This window comes from Podarcis pityusensis (genome assembly GCF_964106645.2).
Source record: "Podarcis pityusensis genome assembly, chromosome: 17".
Classification (NCBI taxonomy): domain Eukaryota; kingdom Metazoa; phylum Chordata; class Lepidosauria; order Squamata; family Lacertidae; genus Podarcis; species Podarcis pityusensis.
This window is the reverse complement of record NC_138042.1, coordinates 26,549,823-26,572,224: the sequence shown is the minus strand read 5'-3', so window position 1 is coordinate 26,572,224 and position 22,402 is coordinate 26,549,823. Positions and strand designations below refer to the sequence as shown.

At 40.7% G+C, this 22,402-nt stretch overlaps 1 protein-coding gene across 1 annotated transcript in view; it reads left to right on the top strand.

Moving 5' to 3' along the window:
* The window catches only part of PTBP3 (polypyrimidine tract binding protein 3), a 48,749-nt gene that overhangs the window by 18,329 nt on the left and 8,018 nt on the right, over positions 1-22,402 (top strand). The window contains 12 exon segments of the mRNA XM_080988532.1: positions 7,213-7,288; positions 9,673-9,842; positions 11,644-11,790; positions 13,330-13,494; positions 14,935-15,045; positions 15,962-16,136; positions 17,877-17,951; positions 18,553-18,692; positions 19,275-19,308; positions 20,694-20,786; positions 21,316-21,338; positions 21,340-21,533. Of these exon segments, the coding sequence (XP_080844658.1) occupies positions 7,213-7,288; positions 9,673-9,842; positions 11,644-11,790; positions 13,330-13,494; positions 14,935-15,045; positions 15,962-16,136; positions 17,877-17,951; positions 18,553-18,692; positions 19,275-19,308; positions 20,694-20,786; positions 21,316-21,338; positions 21,340-21,533 (1,403 nt within the window).

Here is a 22,402-nt window from a genome sequence, read left to right as displayed (position 1 = left end):
AGATACTGTGTTCAGTTGGCCGTAGCTTGGATCCTGAACGCCTCAGACGTTTTGGCTTCCAAACCCAGAAGCAAGTGTTTTGGTTTGTGAACGTCGTTTGGAACCCAGGCAATCAGAAGCTGTGCTTTGGTTTCCAAACGTTTTGGAAGTTGAATGGACTTCCGGAACAGATTCCGTTCAACTTCCAAAGTACGATGGTATTGCTATTGAGGTAAATTTCCAGGCCCAAACATTACTGGTGCCCACTTCTCTGTTCGTTGCAAATTTCTGCTGCATTTTACGTCTTTGCAGAATAGATAAGGGGCAAACACATGAGTACAATTCATGAGCACAGTTTGTCCAGGGCAGGAGCTGGACTTAGCACACTGTTCACATTTTCCTGGTTGGGGAACCAAAAGCTGTAGGATCATTGAGGCCACCCCCTGAACTTGAACCTGTACAGTGGTACCTCGGGTTAAGTACTTAATTCGTCCCAGAGGTCCGTTCTTAACCTGAAACTGTTCTTAACCTGAAGCACCACTTTAGCTCATGGGACCTCCTGCTGCCGCTGCGCCGCCGGAGCACGATTTCTGTTCTCATCCTGAAGCAAAGTTCTTAACCCGAGGTACTATTTCTGGGTTAGCGGAGTCTGTAACCTGAAGCAAATGTAACCTGAAGCGAATGTAACCCGAGGTACCACTGTACTTGAAAGTGGGGTGTTTTTTTTTAACATGAAACCTTTCTCAGTCAAAAATTACCACCAATTTCTCAAAGTATATTTCATACTTTAACTTGGTGAAAAGAGAATTCTAGAAATGTTCTAAGGCCTTTGTGAATGAAGAGTCTCTTGAGTTTTAGGTATCTTGATTTTATTATTCCTTGTAGTCCTTACATAGTTGCTGAAGCCATTCCTTCAATTATAGGCATCCTTTCCACTGGCTCTTTAATTACAGTCTTGTGTGCCTTTTGTTAGGCCCATAGTATCTTGTTACTGATCTAGCAGGCAGCCTCAATAATTGATACATGAGACAATGGAACTAGCTGCATGCTAACTAACTGTGCCAGTGAGAAGGCAAGGCTGAAACAGCTGCTCCCTCTGTTAATTTAACAGCCCTGTTTCTAGGGAGATTGCTGATCAACTTGTTGGACTAGTATTGGAATGGGACGTCTTTGTTGTCAGTAAAGCTTGTTGCTATCTCATTTAGGTAATTTGGCATCGTGAAATGGTATGTATGTAGGGCCAACTCAACCACGATATTTTGCTTCTACATTTTCTCTGTCAGATTTTTTTACCATCTGAGGCCAGCTTAAAGCCTAAATGGCTCTTCTTCACGATGATTCGCATCTGCATTCTTGCATTCCTGCAAGGAGCTCAGAGCAGCAGTGTAGCTTCACATAGCTACCCTGTGAGAGTGGCTTAGGCTGAGGCTGACTTGCTCAAGGCTTCATAGCTGAACGGGACTTTTGAACTGAAACCCAACCCTCTGGCTACTGCGCCACACGGACTTTGTTTATACTGGAAAATGGAAATCTTGGGATCTATGTAAGTGACACCAGAAGCTCTTTTGCATGTGTTAGGTTACTTTATTCTAAAGAGTTCCCAGCTGGACCTAAAATAGTACCCCCCAAAAAATGTGCCGATAGTTATTTTGAATTCATCCCAAATTTCAGTATTGTTTCTTGCTGTTTTTGCCCTTTTCACTTGAGGTGAAAGATTACCAAGCAAGCCAACCCATCATTTGGCACTTTCGGAAGAGGGTTGCCTAATGGCATTTTGAACAAATCTTCATCAAGCTTGTACTAATATCTAAAGGCTGAAATTGAAGTTCTGTAAAGTAGCAGGCAAGTGGAACACGTTCCAGCAGGACTGGGGAAGATTACCAAGGGCGCTTCTCTCTCAGCACCTATTGTTATTGTTGTTGTTGTTGTTGTTGTTGTTGTTACTTTTACATTTATGAATTGCATCCCATGAGGCACCTCAAAGCAATTTACAATATGACCTAAACATTAAATATGATTAAAACAGTTTTATATATGTAGCTTACCTATAAGTTTGCTTGTAGGGTAGAATTCCCCCCCCCCCAAGATAGGTGACTAGATAAATGTTTGAAAGCAATGTGAGATTTGTATATCAATATTAATTTTGAAGTAGATGTTTGTAATATAATAGTACGAGACCCTTGTTTCTGATTTCCTATACACTGAGTATAAGAGTCATAATGGTTTGTGTTCATTTTGTAAGAAAACATGTTAGTGCAGAAGCTCAGGTTACTAATTTTTTGCTCACTCTTGTCTAAATAGCTGTACTTGTATGAACCAGGATATTCTAGTCTGGTTGAACTTGAATGTCAGCTATTCACATAAAATATGCCAACAATACGAAGATCTTCTTTGGAATCACATAGTGAAATCTAAATGTTGAAACATTTGAGATATTTGAAGCTACCACTCTTATCATTCCAGATGTATTGCAGCATCAATGACTGTTTGTGATAATGCCAGGTGGCTGTTAATGTGAGACTGCAACAGAGAATGGAGGAGGAGGGATGAGCCGTAACAGTGAACTACACATCTATGGCACTTTTAAGAAATAAAAATTGACAAACATTTTGCCTCATTTTGAACTAAACGTAAAACATACATCTATTAAGGATGTGCTGCCGTCTGGTTTGAAATATGTTTGATTTAGATTATTTAAAGTAAAAAGTACTTCTAACTTTGGTGCATAGCTATTTAGGGAGTGATTAAGGCATAATATAGACTTTACTAGATTATGGTGAAATTGGAAATTCGACTCCTGTGCCTCAAACTAGAGGGATTTGCTTTATGACAGCAGTCAGTTAATCAGCAGTGTTATGCATATGAGAAACCCAATCCATTTATTTTTAAGAGTTAGTCATATGAATTGTGTGACGCATACTTGAAAGCAGTCCCCACACATTTATTGTTGATATTATTTTTTGAATTTTCAAAATACATGTTTTACTGATAATTTCATTGTATTCTTTTTGGGAGATGGGATGAGGTTTTATTACAGTCAGGACACCCTTCGCTGACTTAACCCGTGGGCCCTTAAGGCCAGCCCAAACAGGTCTTCCAAGGAGGCTTTATTTTATAGCCTGCAAAAATAAATAGGATTGATTAAATATTTGTAGTCTGCAATGAGTTTAGTTTCTATTGGAAAACCCACTCTCTTCTATTGCCTGTAACTTTGATGTTTTCCAGGCAAATGATATGAAATGTGCAAACAATTTGAAGTATTATAATTGGCAAGTGCCAGGCAGGTTAAGCAAAGGGTTCCTGTCTTAGTGGTAGTTAAAAGGGGAACATTGTGTAAAGTCTGCTCTTATTTTTAGTGGAAGACCTAAGCAATCTGCCCAAGTAGCATGATACTACTACAGACAGAAACTACTACTTGGCTAGGACATCAGAACATGCTAGATTGGAGACAGATTAGAGAGGTCCCAATTAAGAGGAAGTGTGCATGCACATTCTATAAAATTCAACCAAGTGGCATTGCAGGGAATGCCTGGGGTACCAATGAAGGACTTTGCAAGCTCCACAGTGCCTATGGGCACCAGGTTGCCAGGCTTTGCTCCAGGAGCACAACTTGATATGATCTTAGATTCACTATGCTATTCTCTGAAATAGTGATCCATTTACTATTGCTTATTTGTAGTATGGCCCACTGGACCAAGAATCCTCCCATTTAACACAGATGTAACCTCATACTCTGCCCAAATCATTGACTGTTAAAACCTGGGGTATTAAATGTGGGTAGGGGGTAAGTATTCAAATTAATTGGTTTGAGTTGCGGTACTTTGTGAGTAAGGGAAGTATAATTTTCTCAGACATGGCACCTTTGTGTATCCATAGGAGCCAACTCCTTGGGGCCCAAGGGGCCTTGGCCCCTCCATAAAATATTTCAGGGGGTTGCCCCCTCCAAAGTTAATGAGCATTGCCATTCAAATGGTGTGTGTGCACCTCATAGTGATTGATTCTGTGGGGCAGAGCTTACCTGCCACCACCAAATACCGTATTTTTTGCTCTATAAAACTCACTTTTTCCCTCCTAGAAAGTAAGGGGAAATGTGTGTGCGTCTTATGGAGCGAATGCAGGCTGTGCAGCTATCACAGAAGCCAGAACAGCAACAGGGATTGCTGCTTTCACTGCGCAGCGATCCCTCTTGCTGTTCTGGCTTCTGAGATTCAGAATATTTTTTTTCTTGTTTTCTTCCTCCAAAAGCTTGTGGTCTGGTGCGTCTTATAGAGGGGAAAATACGGTAGTTTATTCAAGTTGGCACTTCTGCATGTGAATTTAAAAATGACAGAGCAGAAGCAGAGAGTGTCATGCAATGTGTGAACCACCTGCCTTTTAATTCTCTGCTGTTCCATCTAACTGCTGCTGATCTCGGCAATACAGATATTGAACCTGCAAGTATCGCCGTGATGAGCAGCTGCAGCCCAGGAATTTTTAGACCCAAGAAAGCGAATTCCTTCTGATTTTAATTCCTTCTGGCATGTGAACTTAAGTATGTGCTTCCAGACCTGTCAAACTCCACTGTGTCGGTTTTCTGTCCTGCTTACAAAGAAGAGGTGTGTGAATGCAACGTAGCAGAGTGTTTAAACAGAGCTTCTGTTCCCTACACATTTTTCTGAACTTGATTTAGAGAAGACTTTCCCACTTGCTGTTGAACTAAAATAACTGCAGAACAACCAACCTCCAGATGTTTTGGGCTAAAGTCCTTCAGCCTCATCCTGTGTTGCCAATGGTCAGGGATGATGGGAGTTTTGACTCCCAACAATATGTGGAAGGAACTACGTTGGAGAATGCAGTTGTAACAGTTCTGATTACCTCTATAGCCAATGCACTATGAAGTTTTCACTAGCCTTGAAAAATACTTTTTTCTCTTCAAAGAGAAGAGGCATTGAGGGTTATAGTGAAACCGCTTCGTGTTAACCTGCATGCTTGTCAGGCTCTGTTAGTTAAACTGCAACCCCCCATTGTTAAAAGATCTGTAGATCTAAGTGTAATACAGCTAAAATTACTTGACTGTTACTCAACTAGTATTTCAAGTTGATCCACATTTTTGCTTAGTCACAAATGGGGTTTGTTATGGCAAATGGTAAGCAAGATCATGACTGGAATTGCAAGATCCCATTGCATGAATAGAAGGAATTTCTGCATGCACATGGCAGTAGTGTTCACTGATTTCCCCTATGTCTGCAGCCCCTTAAAAGCTGGAAAATCCTTATCTTCTAGAGTTGGAATGTTTGTGGGGGAGTGTCCTTCAAGGAAAGGAGAAAAATTGAGCCCCCATCAGCAGAAGTATCTTCACACATAAATGTTCAGAATTTCATGTTTAAATGTTTTGCAACAGTATATGGTGTTTCAGCAAAGGACATATTTTTGCTTCCACATAATAGCCTGATTTGCACATCACGTTATGCCGCATGATCCCTTGGTACAAACATATGAGCTGGGAGAAGTTAACACAGCTGTATTGCTTCTCCCTGACCATTTGTTGTTGTGTTCCAATGAACTAAGTCATAGTTTTGGTTGGTATGTCTTCTGAACTCTTGGCTTAGATCTCCAGGACCAACCATAAGCTATTAACAGGCAAACCTTGGTTCTTGCTCATGGTTAGTCTGGAGAAAGTTAAACCATGAGTTCAGGTGGATGACACGCTAAGCCAGTGTTTCAAGTGAGTCTCAGGGCCACAGCCTGCCCAGTGCTTCCTCACTTGCCTAACACCCCACCCCCTTTGCCGTGCCATAGCCTTCTCATTGGAACAATACCAGCTTCAACATCTCCCCACAAACTGGTGACTAGAAGACAACAGTTCAGTGTGGGAGGAAAGCGAGGTATTCCTCTTAAGGGGAAAGGGCAGAGCAGGTGTCAAATATATTAGACAGATAAACGGTTAATGTGTATTAATAATAATTGGGAATAGAAAGGAACAAGCCAAGAGAAGACAAAAAATGTAAAAGCTGCAATGAGGAAGGAGGAAAGAAGTAGTTTATGGGGAAATAGAATACAAGTTAAGTGTGAAAGGGGAAGGGGAGAATAAACGACAGGAGATGTGTAAAAATATTTTAAGTGACATGTTTGGGAAATGCAAAAATAAAAAGTATTTTCCACCTCTGCATTGCCTTTTTGTTGCTGGTGGGCCTCAGTAATTTTCATACTTATTAAGTGGGCCCTGGGGGGGGAGGGAGAGCCCCTGCTATGGATTAGCATGGCACAATGCAGCAACAAAATTGGGGAGGCCCAAAACAGTTGTAATGTCCTTTCTGGGAGCCCACATGCTTGCACATTTGTGCTAATCCATGGTTTGCCCTAGCAAACCAGGTCATTCAAGGTTTCGTGTAGAACACAAGTTTGAGGGTTGTTTTATTTTCAGGCAGCGGGGCATATTTTAAGGTTCTCATATTTTATTATTATTGGGTGTTTAATCTACCATTGTCAGCTTTTTAGAGCCAAGAGAAAAAAATTTAAGCATTATGAAACCATTGTTGAAGAGGAAAAAATACATTAGTTGTGAAAATGCAGCTGTGGTTCATAGCAAGCCACTCTTGCATTGAAATCTCTCGTTATACCTCATAATTATTTCATTTTTGGCATGCCAAGTGGATAGGGCTGTTTATGCTGCACAGCCTGTGGGGCTTGAAAAATCTCCCATGTGTTTGGTTCCAAATCCTGCCGTTTTTTAAAGAAGCCATAGTTCCTGGTTCCCAAAATGGGAAGCTGAGGTTAACTGCGACTTTCTGTTTTTTCCTTTCTGTTGAACAAGTATATGAGACCTCAACAAGAATGTGTAGAGATATGAATGATAGTTTTGTGAGAAATGTGAGAGATAAAAAGGGAACCTTATATTAGATGTATATATGGGAATGCCAGCTTGAGTGAGAGTGTAAAACAGACTAGTTAGATAAGTGGAGGAAGCCTGTGAGTGTTGAACCCATCTAAATGTTGGTCTAGTATTTGTCTTCAGATGGTTGGTAGGGTGGATTCTTTTCTTTGTGCAATATGTTGAAACATTTTCATTGTGCATAAAATGATAGGATAAAATAGTGGTTTTCAATCCACAATAAAACTGTTTTTTTAAAGTAAAACTTTGTTTTTCCTTCAACAAAAATCTTCCTGTTATCAAAAGTTGCTGAAATACATGTGTTAAAATAAAACTTGAGGCGCAAGTATTTTTACATTTTACTTTTATGGTATTTTTTCCAGCGTGGATCTGATGAGCTTCTTCCACCTAGTTTCGCTTACGGGCCTTTTACCATGAGCAATTCTACTCCTGCTACAGGTATGATTGTATGATTAAAGAACACACCTTGCAGCAGGTTTGCAAATAGCCCCTCGCCTTGTTTCCTGTGTAAAGTTCAATTTTTATGAGCTGGTCACGTCTGAGGACTTATTTGCAAAGCTATTCTGCAGTGTGTTAACGTAAGCAGAGGCAGACCCCCAAGGATTGCTGCCACCACCCCAGTTTGATCAGTGTGACAACTTTCCATGGGACTTGTGCTTGTAGCAACAGTGGAGGGTCTATCACATGGCTTATTTAAGAAAGGACCCATGGGAAGTAGATGAACACGCCTCCAATGATCAAGATAGCTATTGAATTCCCATTGCCTTATATTGTAACTCACTCATAACACGTTCTTTAGTTTATTGCTGCCTAATCTAACCATGGTTAAAATTGGGAGTCTCCCCAGACTCACACGCTCCTCCCCTCTTGTGTGAGCATTCTCTCTTACTCCCTTTAAGAGATCACTATGGTTAATGTAACATCTGCATAAGAGTTTTCCCTGCGCATAATTGGCATGGAATAATTTGTAATCAGCTTCAAAATGAGAAGGAAGAGGAAGTTTGGGAAAGTTCTCAGACTCTGCTCTGTGGACCACCAGTGGTTTATAAGGTTTATTCAGGTGGTACATGGCTTGTCTGTAAAAATACAGATAAACCGTACAGCATCTAGCAGTGCATTCCTATTCCTACAACAAGACACTCAGCAGTTTTCAAGTGGTCCATGGGGAAAAACATTTGGGAACCACGGGATTCCCCATGGAACAGCGAACAGTGTTCCAGTGAACAGCCTTATTTATGTAGATAGCCTTCCATTATCAGCTAAAGGTATGAAATGGTGAATTTATAGATGCTGTCAAATTATTTTAGCTAGTTAGGTCTAAAAGAGGCTATGAAAGATCTTTAATTACCTGTAAAGCAGGCATGAAAATATCATTTATTGCTCTTAATTTAAAAAAGTGCACTAAGAACTGGTTTGATGGTTTTCTGTAATCAAGCAGTGTATAAATTTTATGAAATAAATAAAATAATAAACCATTTGCAGTTAATTTTTGAATTATCTCAACGGTCAATCAAAGGTTTTCTTCAGTCAGCCCCTTGCCCTAGTAATTTCAAAAAGGTTTTCTCAAAACTTGAGAAAACAGTAATGCATTTGAGAACAATCTTTCCAGTTAAGCAAACCTCAACAGGCAGAGCTGTAAATAGCAAAGGAACGTTAACATAATACTTTGCAATTGGTCGTTTTTCTCAGTACTTGAATATTGTCATTCTGGTTTCCATATTGGGAAAAAGTGACGTAGCATATCTGGAGGAGTTGCAGAGAGAATCTGCAAAAACGGAAGAGTTGAAGCAGAGGAATGGAGAGTCTTCAGTCCTGTCCTGCATGCTTCCTTCAGGTGTACCCCTAAAATCCACCTCTGAAGAAGTGACTTGCATAGAGATCCTCTACTTCCAAAACAGCCTGATATATTCACCCCAGGCAGATCAAGCTTACGCTTATGAGCACATGTACAAACCGCCTTTACGCAATAGGCCTCTGCAATAATTTACTGCTGATCTGGTTTACTGGCCCATTTCCCATGCCTGGTGAGCTGGCAGCAGCAATGGAGGCTTCCTCACTTCGTTCAGGATGTCTGTGTAAGCAGATAGTGGACTCACCCACTCTTTCCCTTCCTAACATAGTCAGACATTGCCTGCCAAGTCAGTCCATGGGTACTGTGCATGTGCTAGTTCAGGAATCTAGGGTGGGCATCAGTGATCCTCCTCTTCCATTTTTGGCAAAGCTAAAATATATTTTATTGACACTTAAGATCCTCTGTGCAGTACTGTAAATTGGTTGTCTGCAGAATCAACCAAGATGCTATTAGTGTATAGATTAGCAAAAGGCCCATCGTCAAAACAGGCTGTAGCATTGTTGACTCTCATGCTCTGATTTTCTCACAATCTCCCCTGGAGCGTTGATCTCTCCTGCAATACCTTTCTTGATGCTTTTGTATGATGTTAGGGGGCTTTACTCTTATAAAGTTCCAAAGCAGCCAGTAGCTGGGTAATATGCTTATAAACCTCTCTGTGAAAGATGCTCAATAACAGGCCCAGCTGCTGAAGCCCTTTTGGTTGCTGTAGAATTAGTTACCGTGATTTCCTAGAGTGACTAGTGAGCCAAAAGAAAAATTCCCAAGTTCTGTGACTGGAATAAACCCGTACAGACTTTATCTAAAACAGAATTAGAACTTCCTGTGATTAGAGCTAGAGATTAGTGAACAAACACAAATGTCATAAGGAAACGAAAAGCTTGTTATTGCTTAGTACAGGTGGTACACCAAGCAAAATTTTTAGCAATGCTAAAGTATACATTTTTATCTGAAGTGTTTCTTTATATCTTAGCTAATGGGAATGACAACAAAAAATTTAAAGGAGACAGATCTCCCTGCTCCCCTTCTCGAGTCCTTCATCTTCGTAAAATTCCAAATGACGTCACTGAAGCGGAAATAATTTCTCTAGGTCTACCTTTTGGCAAAGTAACCAATCTCTTGATGTTGAAGGGCAAGAGCCAGGTATGTATATACTTTGCAGTAAATACCCAAAATTCAAGAAAAAGTAGTTCATGTAGCGTATGCTATTTGGCTAGTATCCAGTGGAATAGTTAAGAGTTGAGCAATTCAAATCTCCCAATTGTCTCACAATAGTTTTGCCTCTAAAATAAACCAAGCATGTGCCTGAAACCAGGAAGTTACTCAGATTATCACCTAGCCCACACCCAGTCCCCAAAGGGCTATTGACCATGATTCCTGGGCTACAAAGAAGTTCTCTGCAGTATCTCTCCAGCCCTTCAGGGAGCTGCCTGCCATTTGCAGTCCAAGAGCACAGGTCACTAGCAGGTGTCCTCAATCTTCAGCTGCATGAACCACGAAAGTGTAATTTTGTATCATAGCTTTGCTCTCAGATCATAGTTTTAAACAAAACACATGTCTCAAAATTTGGACCTGTCAGGGACCTGTGATGGCTTTAATATCAGAAGTGGAAGCTTTCAATCCCTTCTTCTCGGTGTACAAAAGAGGTAGAAGAAGGGAACGTGCAATTCTGAGGTGCGCTTTTGTAGAGGAATATTATTATTATTATTATTATTATTATTAAATTTGTATACTGTACTGCCCTTCAACTGTAGATCTTAGGGCAGTTCACAGCATAAAAATACAAGATAAAAGCACAAAATGCATAATAAAAGCAAGAACAAAACAAACCGATAACCCACCCCACGCCCTCCCACAAACACATTTGAAGGAACATAGGATGCTATTCAGCCAAAGGCCTGGTTGCTGAAAAAGATGGTTTTTCATCACATCTGAAGCTGGTCACTGTATAGTTGTGAAGTTTAAAAAAAAAAAAAGCTTTTGGGGGAAATCACTAGAAATATAGAAAACTTGTGTCATTTAAACAAAAATATTTTTATTTGTTTCCTGCAATGTCTTTAGCAGTTATAATGGTATTGGGTGTTAGGAGAGCACAAAGGAAAACAAAATCTGAAAAAACTTATATTGGGTCACACATTGATAAATGCCTGTCTATCTCCAAGTTGTGAAATAAGGCACCTTTACATACCGTATTTTTCGCTCTATAGGACGCACTTTTCCCCCTTCAAAAATGAAGGGGAAATGTGTGTGCGTCCTATGGAGCGAAGACGCCATAGCCCCGCGACCCTCTCCCGGCTGGAGAGGTGATGCGCGGCTATGGCAGGAGCCTCTTTAGCTGTGTGCCACCTCTCCAGCCGGGAGAGCGCGTGCGGGGCTAAAGAAGCCATAGAAGCTTTCCGCTGCTCCCCAACCTGCTCTTTGGGGCTGGTGGTGGGCTTCCCCCCGCCAGCCCCAAAGAGCAGGTCAAAAGGAACCTGAAGCCTGGAGAGCAAGAGGGGTCGGTGCGCACCAACCCCTCTTGCTCTCCAGGCTTCCAAGGTAGCCGCCTGAAGGCGACTGAACGCACCTTGTTTTAGAGGGGGAAAACAAGAGGGGGGAAATTCTCCCCCTCTCTGCGCAGCGCCTCCTGCCGCTTTGCTGAAGGGGCGCTGGGCAGAGAAGAGGAGATTTTTTTTTTCTTGTTCTCCCCCCTCTAAAACAAGGTGCGTCCTATTGTCCGGTGCGTCCTATGGTGCGAAAAGTACGGTAATAAAAATAAGGAACTACTTGAAGGAAAAATAAATAAAAAATACAATGTTTTCTTTTGTAAATAGATGTATTTTTAAAGTACATAGCAAATATAAAAGCAGCAGTCTGTGCATGGTTTTTTGTTTGTTTTGTTTGTTTGTTTTCAAGTGAAAGTGGTTTTACAATCATAATGTTCCTCTGTTTGTGTTAATTGCAGGCTTTCCTAGAAATGGCTTCAGAAGAAGCTGCCGTTACTATGGTGAACTACTACACTCCTGTTACTCCTCACCTCCGCAGCCAGCCTGTTTATATTCAGTATTCCAATCACCGAGAACTTAAGACTGACAATCTACCCAATCAGGGTGTAAGTATGGTACTTTTTGGGGGGGAGGGGGGAATCCATAGTATTCATTAGAACTATTAGTATGTAGATGATTTTCAAACCACTTAAATATCCTGTTTTTATAAACCTTCAGTTTACTTTCCTGAAAGCAGGCCAGTGCTTTGATTTTGAGCAAAGGATGTTGATCTTCAGCTACTTTTAGTTAGCTGTTTAAAAACGTTCGTGCTTTGTTACTAGGCTGGACAGTACAGCTAATAGATAAAGTTTGATGGTGTGCTGACTACATATGTGAAGGTCAGAGGGGTGCGGGAACTGTGGTAGGAGAGGTTTTTTCCACCCCATGAGGACTTCTCAACTTTTCCATTGGAAAAATCAGGAAGGGGGCATGCACACTGGGATGGGAAAACACCTGGAAATGAAACATCTTTTGAAGGAGTGAAATGCTGCAAAGGCAAGGTTTTGCTCACTCATAATATTTATTCCGTTTATTAAATCGTTCCCTGTGACGTACTCCGAAGCAATTTACAATATACTATAAAAACAGTAAAAACAATTGCATATATAAGAACAATTACGTAGTAAAGAGTTTTACACAAGACAGTCAACAGCAGGGGTGGGGAAGCTTTTCTGCTCCCCGCTCCTCCGACATTCTCTCAACTGCACCCAGCAAAGTCACCTGGTTTTTCGGCACTTGGAGTGCTGTGCAAAGGACTTTAGACAGGTGCCAGACACCTGACACACTCTAAATTCCTGAAAACGAGCTGGCTTTGCAAGCCCTACGCTTGGTGTTTCAGAAGCACTGAATACAGAATGGGAAACTTGTAACCTTCACTAGTGTGTGCCATACATCGCGGTAGGCAACCTAAGGCCCATGGGCCACAAGCAGCCCATGGGGGTCGTTTAATCATCCCACGAGCTGCCCCTCAATTGAGCCGCCCACTTGGCAAGTCCCCACACGCTGTGCTAAACTGGTGTGGTGCAGGGACTCGCTTTCATGGTGCCGAAAATTGCGCAGGCGCCGTAAATTGCGGGTGCGTGCGCTCATGTGCGCATGCAATCCAGTCCATGGAGGGCTCTCCGCTGGAGTGAACAGGCCCAGGTGAGGTAAACCTTGTCGACCCCTGCCATAGATGAACAATTTGCACATGGGCTGCAGTGGAGAGAAAGTGTAAGGTTACGCTTTGGGGGCACATAGATCCTTATAGCTTGTAACTCTTTAAATAGTGTGTGTGCAAGCTAACAATGGCATGTACAATACACAAAATGTTATGTACTGAAGTTCTCACCCTGGGCCAGCAAGGGGATACTGTAGATAGTTCAGGTCCACATATGCAAATAAGGGATCGAAAGTGACGTTCAGTGATTGGATAGTTACAGAAAGTTGTTACAGTTACGTTGTACTGGAGCTCTATATAAGCAGGTTGGCTGAACCCTTCAGTTCAGTTCTGTTCTGGCCTCTGAATAAACAAGAGCTGCTTGAAGAATTGCTGTGTCGTCTGATATGTTCACTCACAACTTAACACAAAACATTTCCATCCTTTCTTTCCACCGCCTCCATAGAGAGCGCAAGCTGCGTTGCAAGCAGTGAATGCGGTGCAGTCCGGAGGCTTGGCCCTTACAGGTGCTCTCGCGACTGAAGGCGGACTACCTCCTGGTCAGAGTTCTGTTCTTCGAATTATAGTTGAGAATCTCTTCTACCCTGTAACTCTAGAAGTGCTGTATCAGGTAAAAGACTTTAACACAAAAAAACCAATTACCATATTTTTCCGTGTATAAGACCCTGTTTTGGGGGACTCAAATTTAAGAAACTTGCACTGTGCACTATCCATGTATAAGACGACTCCCTCTTTTTGGCATAATTTTAAAAGAAAAAAACCTAGTCTTATACACGGAAAAGTCAGTACTTTTTTTTTACATTGTTGTATTTGGTAATGAAAAACAAATTGTCAGATGCTTATTCCTTCACTACTTCCTCTCCAGGGCTGATCTTTCATTGTGTTGGGCTGGTCATCTATTTTCTGACAAGGGGAGGGCATCTGGTGATGATTATTTGCCAAAGAGAGTATATGCCTATAGCGACTGGAGCGAACAGCACCCGTTATCTGGTCACGTGCATGCATTCACAGCATAGCTGTCAACTTTTCCGTTTTCTTGCGAGGAATCCTATTCAGAATAAGGGAATTTCCCTTTAAAAAAGGGAAAAGTTTGCAGCTACGATTCAGAGTGCAGCCTGTTTCTCTCTCATACACTCCCTCCAAAATAGCCACAGATGTGTATGGGTACAGATTGTTCCCCTCAATTGCCCTGGAGAAACCTGTTTCTTCATGTCAATTGTTTTTGCTAGACTGCGATGATAGGTTTGGCTAAAAGGGAAGATCTGAACCTGGAATTATATATTCAACTCAAGATTAATAGGGATGCGGGTGTTGCTGTGGTCCAAACCACTGAGACTAGGGCTTGCTGATCGGAAGGTTGGCAGTTCGAATCCCTGCGATGGGGTGAGCTCCCGTTGCTCGGTCCCAGCTCCTGCCAATCTAGGCAGTTCGAAAGAACACCAAAAGTGCAAATAGATAAATAGGTACCTCTCTGGCAGGAAGGAAAACGGCGTTTCTGTGCGCTGCTCTGGTTCGCCATAAGTGGCTTAGTCATGCTGGCCACATGACCCGGAAAAACTGTCTGCGGACGAACACCGGCTCCCTTGGCCAGTAAAACAAAGTGAGCGCCACAACCCCAGAGTCATTTGCTACTGGACTTAACTGTCAGGGGTCCTTTACCTTTATCTTTTTAAATAGGGGTTACTTATGTATTCATTTAAATATTCTTAACAATTCTGTTGTGCTCTAGCTGTATGCATGTAAGCAATCATTCCCTATAGAACAATTAAATGACTGAGTGGAGTTTGCTTCACTCTGCAGCACGAGTAGTAATATAACCGAACAATTTCACTTAGTAATAAGGCACAGCTATCTAGTTATTTCACTAGATTTCACTTAATGATTTTGTTATATTTACATGTGGTTCTCATGATAGAAAAACATCTCTGTCCATGTGGTTAAAAAGTAACATTGATTATTTTGCTGGGGGTCGGGTACACATGAAGTTTGCTTCTCAAAACTTTTCTGGAAAGTATCAAGGTGTGAATTGGCTGCCTGCATTTTTACTCAGATCTTCTCCAAGTTTGGGACAGTCTTGAAGATTATCACTTTCACAAAAAACAATCAGTTCCAGGCCTTGCTTCAATATGCTGATCCAATGAATGCACATTATGCCAAAATGGTAAGTGCAAAACTATGCACCTGATAAGTTTTGGATTTTGACCATGTTAACAATTTGCTGCGTATGACTTTGATTTTAACATGCATCTTAATTTTCCAGTGTTTTGTGTCAGTAGTATCCCATTTGGAGTTGCTAAAGGAGGTCCATACCGATACACATTTGTGGCACATACCGGTGCAGTGATTGTCTACACAAACCTGTCATAGCAGGCTTTGTTTCAAGATATTTAGTCAAGATTTTTAAAGTCAAATTTAAAACTACTTTATTTAATGGTGGATACTGAGTCTTTTCTATGTTTTATGTGTTCAGTATGTCTGGATTACTAATGTTTTATAGATGGTGAGTGTTTTTTGTTTTTTAAAAAATGATTTTACTGCGTAAACTATGCCAGTGAAGGCTGAATGAATGAACATTACCTTGTCCACCCAAAAGATGTTGCATAAAGGGCCCAGATAGTTAATGTTGGGGTTGGATGGGCATAGTTGTAAAAATCTCTTCTTTGCATGTTAAGAAATTACAGAACAGTCGTCCTTTGCAACTGTCATTAAGTATGACTGACAACCGTAACTTACAGGTACTCTAATTGGAAAAGCATTAATGGTACACCATAAGCTTGACCAATGAAACAAAATGCTTACCGCATTTGGATGTGTGTGCTGCTTACCTTGACGGCATGTGGTGGTAATATTGTAAGGAACTGTATGAATGATGCCGTTCTTTAAGACTGTAGTGAACATTAGAGAATGGACTTGGAAAAACATGGAGGAATGGCACAAGAAATGTTCACTAGCTGCTTGCCCCTTCTGCTCTACCCAAAGCATGTTCAAGATTGCTAAAAGGATTATCTTGCATATATCAGTATTGTAAAAGATTAGGACTTCATAAACTCAAGTCAGCTCTTTTATCATCTTTACAGGCTCTAGACGGTCAGAATATCTACAATGCTTGCTGCACTCTTCGTATTGATTTCTCCAAGCTAACAAGCCTTAATGTAAAATACAACAATGATAAAAGCAGAGACTTTACTCGTTTAGACCTTCCTTCAGGTGATGGACAGCCTTCCCTTGATCCCACTATGGCTGCTGCCTTTGGTAAGAATGCTTCATTTCTCTATGTGTGTTTATTTTATGTACCAATTTTCTAGACTGTCCTTCATTAAACAAAGGAACTTAGAGCGGTTACCAGCATCATATCAACAGACAATGTATAGCAATAAAATACAATCCTTAAAACTAATAGCTAATAATATAAGCAGTTCCAGGGGGGCGGGCGGACAACATCATTGGCAACATCAACAGATTTAATCCAAGATTTCCAATATTTATAGACAGCTTTTCACCACAAATTGAAAGGCAGCCCACCAGTATTTGCATACTAGAATTCTTGCTAATCTAGGTAAAAATGGTGGGTATTGTATTTCTGTCTTTGGTATCAGTATTCATGCAGGTTGTGTCTGACTGAATAAGTGCTTTGTTGCTGGTTGCATGTATAATGAATTACAATGGAAATCGGAATTGTGAATAAATGATTAATACCTATATTGCCAATAGTAGGAACGGTACCAATCCATGTATTATAGGTGTTTAATATATGGTGTTTTTGCTGTATTTGTGTAACTGCCACATTGTCACTAAAGATAAGGGGTGAAGGAAGCTGCTGAGTCTGTTTAGATTGGAAGGACAATTTACAGCTGTTTATGTAGCAATTTGCATCTAATTAGGTTAAGTATCACAGTTCAAGTGTGTGAGTATACTTCAGGAAATGTAGCTTGAGTTTCTCTGATCAGGACTCTCTCTGCATATTATAAATCCCAAATATTTATCGTCTAGTTTTTTTATATTATGCCTCAATTTAGAGCAATATTTCGACCTAAACATTCAAAGTTATTTCGCTGTTGGATTTTGCCCTAAGTAGTGAGAGCTGGGAAAACTATTATGATTTGGCTGAAAATATATAATAGTCAGATTTTTCTTTCCTTCCCTCATCACAATTTCAAATCTGCCACAGAAAAGGAACAGCATGAATTGGACTGCTATATGACAAAAAGGAACACTACCACCTGTTAAGCTTATTTTTAGTGCATTGTTGATTTTAATTATATTTTGTTCCTAATTGTTTTTACGGATAATTTTATTGTTCTTTTTGTAAACAGCTTTGGGGTTTTGGGTTTTTTTTACAGTCAGACAGTATATAAATATGCAATAAATAAAGTCATGAAACTTAAAAAAATAATAAGACAAAGGGCTGGTGTACAAAGCTGATTCTTGCGCTAGATTTTGGATCTTTGCGGCGCAACCTTATACACATCTACTCAGAAGTAAACCCTCCAACAACTTTATACTGTGTAAGCCACTCTTGTGATCTTCAGATGAAAGGTGGTATATAAATTAAATTAATAATAAAAGACACTTACTCATAGATAAGGTATAGGATTGCTGCCACACTTTGTGAGCTGAGTTGTGCAAATTGCACAGCTGCTATTGATCCCATGATTGCTGTATCCTCTTGAAGTAGGAACAACCAGCACAGACACATGTAGGCTCTACAGCAGGCACCCCCAAACTTGGTCCTCCAGATGTTTTGGGACTAGAACTCCCATCATCCCTAGCTAACAGGATCAGTAAGGGATGATGGGAATTGTAGTCCCAAAACAGCTGGAGGGCCGAGTTTGGGGATGCCTGCTCTAAAGTGACTAAAAGCACCAAATGTGTGTATCCAACCCCTGAAATAAGTGCCAGGTTAATTTAGCAAGCTTTAGAGGAATTGAAATTGCTTTCTGTTTTCTCTAGCAGTTATTCTCTTGCACTCTAATTTAATTTCTCTTTTTTTAGGCACTCCAGGTATCATCTCCTCACCATATGCGGGAGCTGCTGGTTTTGCTCCTGCCATTGGGTTTCCTCAGGCAGGCAAGTCCTTTTCAGTATGCATAAACCCTGTCTGTTATTGGTCTGTCTGTTTGTTTTTGTTTAAACAGATTAATTAAAATGGGCACTGGAGTAGACAAAGGACCTAGCACGCCTTTATGTATGTAGGCCATGGTACTGTCAGAAAGCAGTGTCTTTTATACTTTTCTGCACTTAATTTTAGTTAGAGAGCTTGGGGCATTTGGGAATTCATCTATCTTTGGACAGGAAAATGTTTTTTGCCATGTTAAAGTGAATCATTGTAGTGGGGCTGTTCTTTTTGTACCTATATTTAACAACTAGCTGGAAGTATGAGAACTCAAACCCCCAATATACTGAAATAAATCTTAACTCATCAAGAAATGGAAAATCCGTAAGAATGGGATGGTACAGTTTTGGTTTGTCTTATCAAGATAGGCTGCAAAGATTTATTTGTGGTATTTTAACCAGGTGAGGAGGAATAAATGGCAGGCCTTTGCTTATTTATGAAGCATTTATTATAGAATGTTTCGCTCTGAGCTTGTGCTTTAAAGTGAGAGATAAAAATTGAACTGCCATGTACATCTTCTGAAATATTTCTATAGATCTATTTTGACTTTTCCAGGTCTCTCCGTCTCAGCTGTTCCCAGTGCACTTGGTCCTCTTGCAATCACCACCTCTGCTATGACTGGGCGAATGGCTATCCCAGGAATGACTGGAATGCCTGGAAATTTCGTTTTGCTTGTTAGCAATCTCAATCCTGATGTAAGCCTCATATATAGTACTAAAGTTTATAACATAAACATAGTTTGCAGTTAATCTTATGGCACTTAACCCAAAATCTAAACTAGAGATTGGATAATAACCAGTATTATCAATGAAAAATATAACTAAAATAACTTTTCATGATGTATATATACAGTGGTACCTCGGGTTAAGTACTTAATTCGTTCCGGAGGTCCGTTCTTAACCTGAAACGGTTCTTAACCTGAAGCACCACTTTAGCTAATGGGGCCTCGATTTCTGTTCTCATCCTGAAGCAAAGTTCTTAATCTGAAGCACTATTTCTGGGTTAGCGGAGTCTGTAACCTGAAGCATATGTAACCTGAAGCGTATGTAACCCGAGGTACCACTGTATATATATTTAGAACATTCTGGAGCAGGGGATGTTTGAAGTAATTTTACTTTATAATAGCACTTTGGTTTACCTAATATTGTATTTCACGTATCTATTCATGCACTTGCTACCTGTTAAGGTTCTCTGGCAATCCTAAAATAATTGATGCACCTTTTCTTTTTAATACATTATGCTTGGTTAAAAAATATTGCCTTGTGATTTTTTTGCAGGCAATCACACCAGATGGGCTCTTTATTCTGTTTGGTAAGTTGGTTTGTGTACAACACCAGATTAAAATAAGAAATATATTAGCTGAGGGACTGGTTTTTCAAATTGTGTTGGTTTTAAATTCCACGGAGTTGTCTACATGTGGCGATTATTTAACTGTTAGGCAGTAGTTATATCTTAGAACAGGAGTGAGGAACCTTTTGAATCTCATCAACCTTCTGAGGACCACGTGCCAGTGATAGACTGGGCAGAATTGGGTAGGGCAACAAATGTGAATTTTACCTTCGTGCATGAGGCCACTTTCTGCACACACTGATACATCCCTCTGTATTATCCATCCAGACAAGAAAGAGGCATTATCAGAGGACACAGTCGTGCAAAAGAATTTGGGGGTGAGAAGTATGGGCGGTGATGAGTGTGGTCTGAGGAAATGGGGCACATATTGGGGACAGTTACAAGGTCCAGACGCGGGTAGCGCTGTGGGTTAAACCACAGAGCATAGGACTTGCCGATCAGAAGGTCGGCGGTTAAAATCCCCGTGATGGGGTGAGCTCCTGTTGCTCGGTCCCTGCTCCTGCCAACCTAGCGGTTCGAAAGCACATCAAAGTGCAAGTAGATAAATAGGTACTGCTCCGGCGGGAAGGTAAACGCTGTTTCCGTGCACTGCTCTGGTTCGCCAGAAGTGGCTTAGTCATGCTGGCCACATGACCCGTAAGCTGTACGCCAGCTCCCTCGGCCAATAAAGCGAGATAAGCGCCGCAACCCCAGAGTCGGCCACGACTGGACCTAATGGTCATGGGTCCCTTTACCTTTACGTTTACAAGGGCCAGACAGGCCTGCTGGGTTGTATTTTTGCTCCTAGATTGAGGTTCCCATTGCTGTTTTAGAAATAATCTGTCTCCCCAGTAACTAGTAAATGGATACGTGTCTAGTAAATGGATACTTGCTGCATTCTCAGCTGTATTCATTGCAAACACTGATAATCAGATGCACATTATGTGCTTCTTAAACATATATGTACTGGGCCAAGTAAATGATTACTTCAGGATGGAATAATTGAGCTGAGGATAAAACAAACTCTGGATCTATGCATTCATGTGGAAGATGTATGTATTTAGTACACTCATCATATTTGTGCAATGCCTGGCTCTATATCTAACAAGCTTCACCAGCTTCCTGGTTGTTTTTTAAATGTTCTCTTTGAAGTGATCCTTAGCATGACGTGGACGTGATACTCCAGTGTTGCATATAAAGGGTTGCCTTCAATTAAGTTTTACTAGGAATAGAGATACTGAAATTAATAGAACTAACTTAGTCTTGGTCATTCGTTCCATTGGATCAACTTGGTTAAATAGTAGCCAATAACTTGAATGAGATTGGTGCATAAGGTGTGTTGAAAAATACTTGTTTTGCTTTTGCAGGTGTTTATGGTGATGTCCATCGTGTAAAAATCATGTTTAATAAGAAGGAAAATGCCTTAGTTCAGATGGCAGATGCAACCCAAGCCCAACTAGGTAATAACAGTGTCTCGTTACAGTTTGCACAGGTCCGATTGAAGAGCGCCTACTGCTCTTGGAGTCTTCATTAATGGGAGGGGGAGGGGATTTTTGCTGGTTCCTCTATTTCACCACCTCCTGTATTCTGGGGATTCCCCCAAACTTGTTGAGCAGGTTTTCAGGGGGAAAATGAGTCTCTCCTCCACCTTCCGTTAAGGGGGTCTACTGTGAATCAAAAGCCCTTTTGCAAGCGGAAGGGACCAAATGGATTAGATCCATTATTTTAACTGTCCATGATTAAATTGAAAGAGGTATTCAGTCGTAGTAGGAAACACGTTTGACTGAAAATAAAAAGATGTGCTGGAGTAGCAACATGTGCTTTCAGAAGCTCTCTGCAAATCTGAACTCTTGAAATGTACAACTGTGACTGAGAATAAAGCTGAGTTGAAGCGTGTCTACTCCTCACTTATTTGATAACTGGGGCAAGCATTTTGGAAGCACACATTCAGTGGAGTAGCGTTCCATCTGTTCTCTTTCTTGTTTTTAGCCATGAATCACTTAAATGGACAAAAAACTATATGGGAAGGTGCTGCGTGTCACACTCTCAAAGCATCAGACAGTACAGCTTCCTCGTGAGGGGCAAGAGGATCAGGGTTTGACTAAGGACTATAGTAATAGCCCTTTGCATCGCTTCAAGAAACCCGGCTCAAAGAATTTCCAAAATATCTTTCCACCATCTGCCACTCTGCACCTATCCAACATTCCGTAAGTATCTGAATGTGAACAGGGGTAGCCCAAGTGACTTTTTCTCCTCTGCAATCATATAACAATAATTAATTTAAATGGAGGACAATTTGCTGCTCTTCCATGACATCTGAAATCCCTTTCCCAATGGCAGGGCTGGCCCTGGACATGAACAGCTGGATTTGAGAGGCAAGAAAGAGCATGGCACATCTGAGTTGCAGGACAGCTCCTCTAAACAAGTTGTGTCTGTAACAGTCTGCTGCATGACTTGCAGGTTTTGTTTACATGACAAATAAAACAAGCCAACTTGTAGGCCATGGCCTATATACAGAGAAGCCATTTGCTCATGGGCTGGAAATAAATTATTTTGTTCCAGCAGCAGCAGCAGCAGCTTGCATCAGGAGATGCTGAAGAGTTGCTTCAGAAGCTGTAATTGTCTGCATCCTGGGTGGAGTTTCTTGTGCAATAATTCCATGGATTTTAAGAGCATCTCAAACATTTATGTACAGCCATCAAGAACAGCAGAATTCTGAAGTAGTCTAAAACATGTTGTATTGTGTTTTTAATATTCAGTTGGGAGACGCCCAGAGTGGCTGGGGGAACCCAGCCAGATGGGTGGGGTATATATAAATTATTATTATTATTATTATTATTATTATTACTACTATTATTATTTATTACATAATTACATAATTCTCTATATAGCAATGGTTTTCAGTCTCTGATCTAAACTGGTGCTGGATTATGTCTGATTAATTGCTCAAGGGAATTTTAGATTCCTAATACTGGGTGATACCCTACATTAGTCATAGTCTGAGTTATATCCATTGTAAACAATGGAATTAAGTTATGTCTGTCTATTTATTTCAGTGACTCTGCTCTGAGTATTG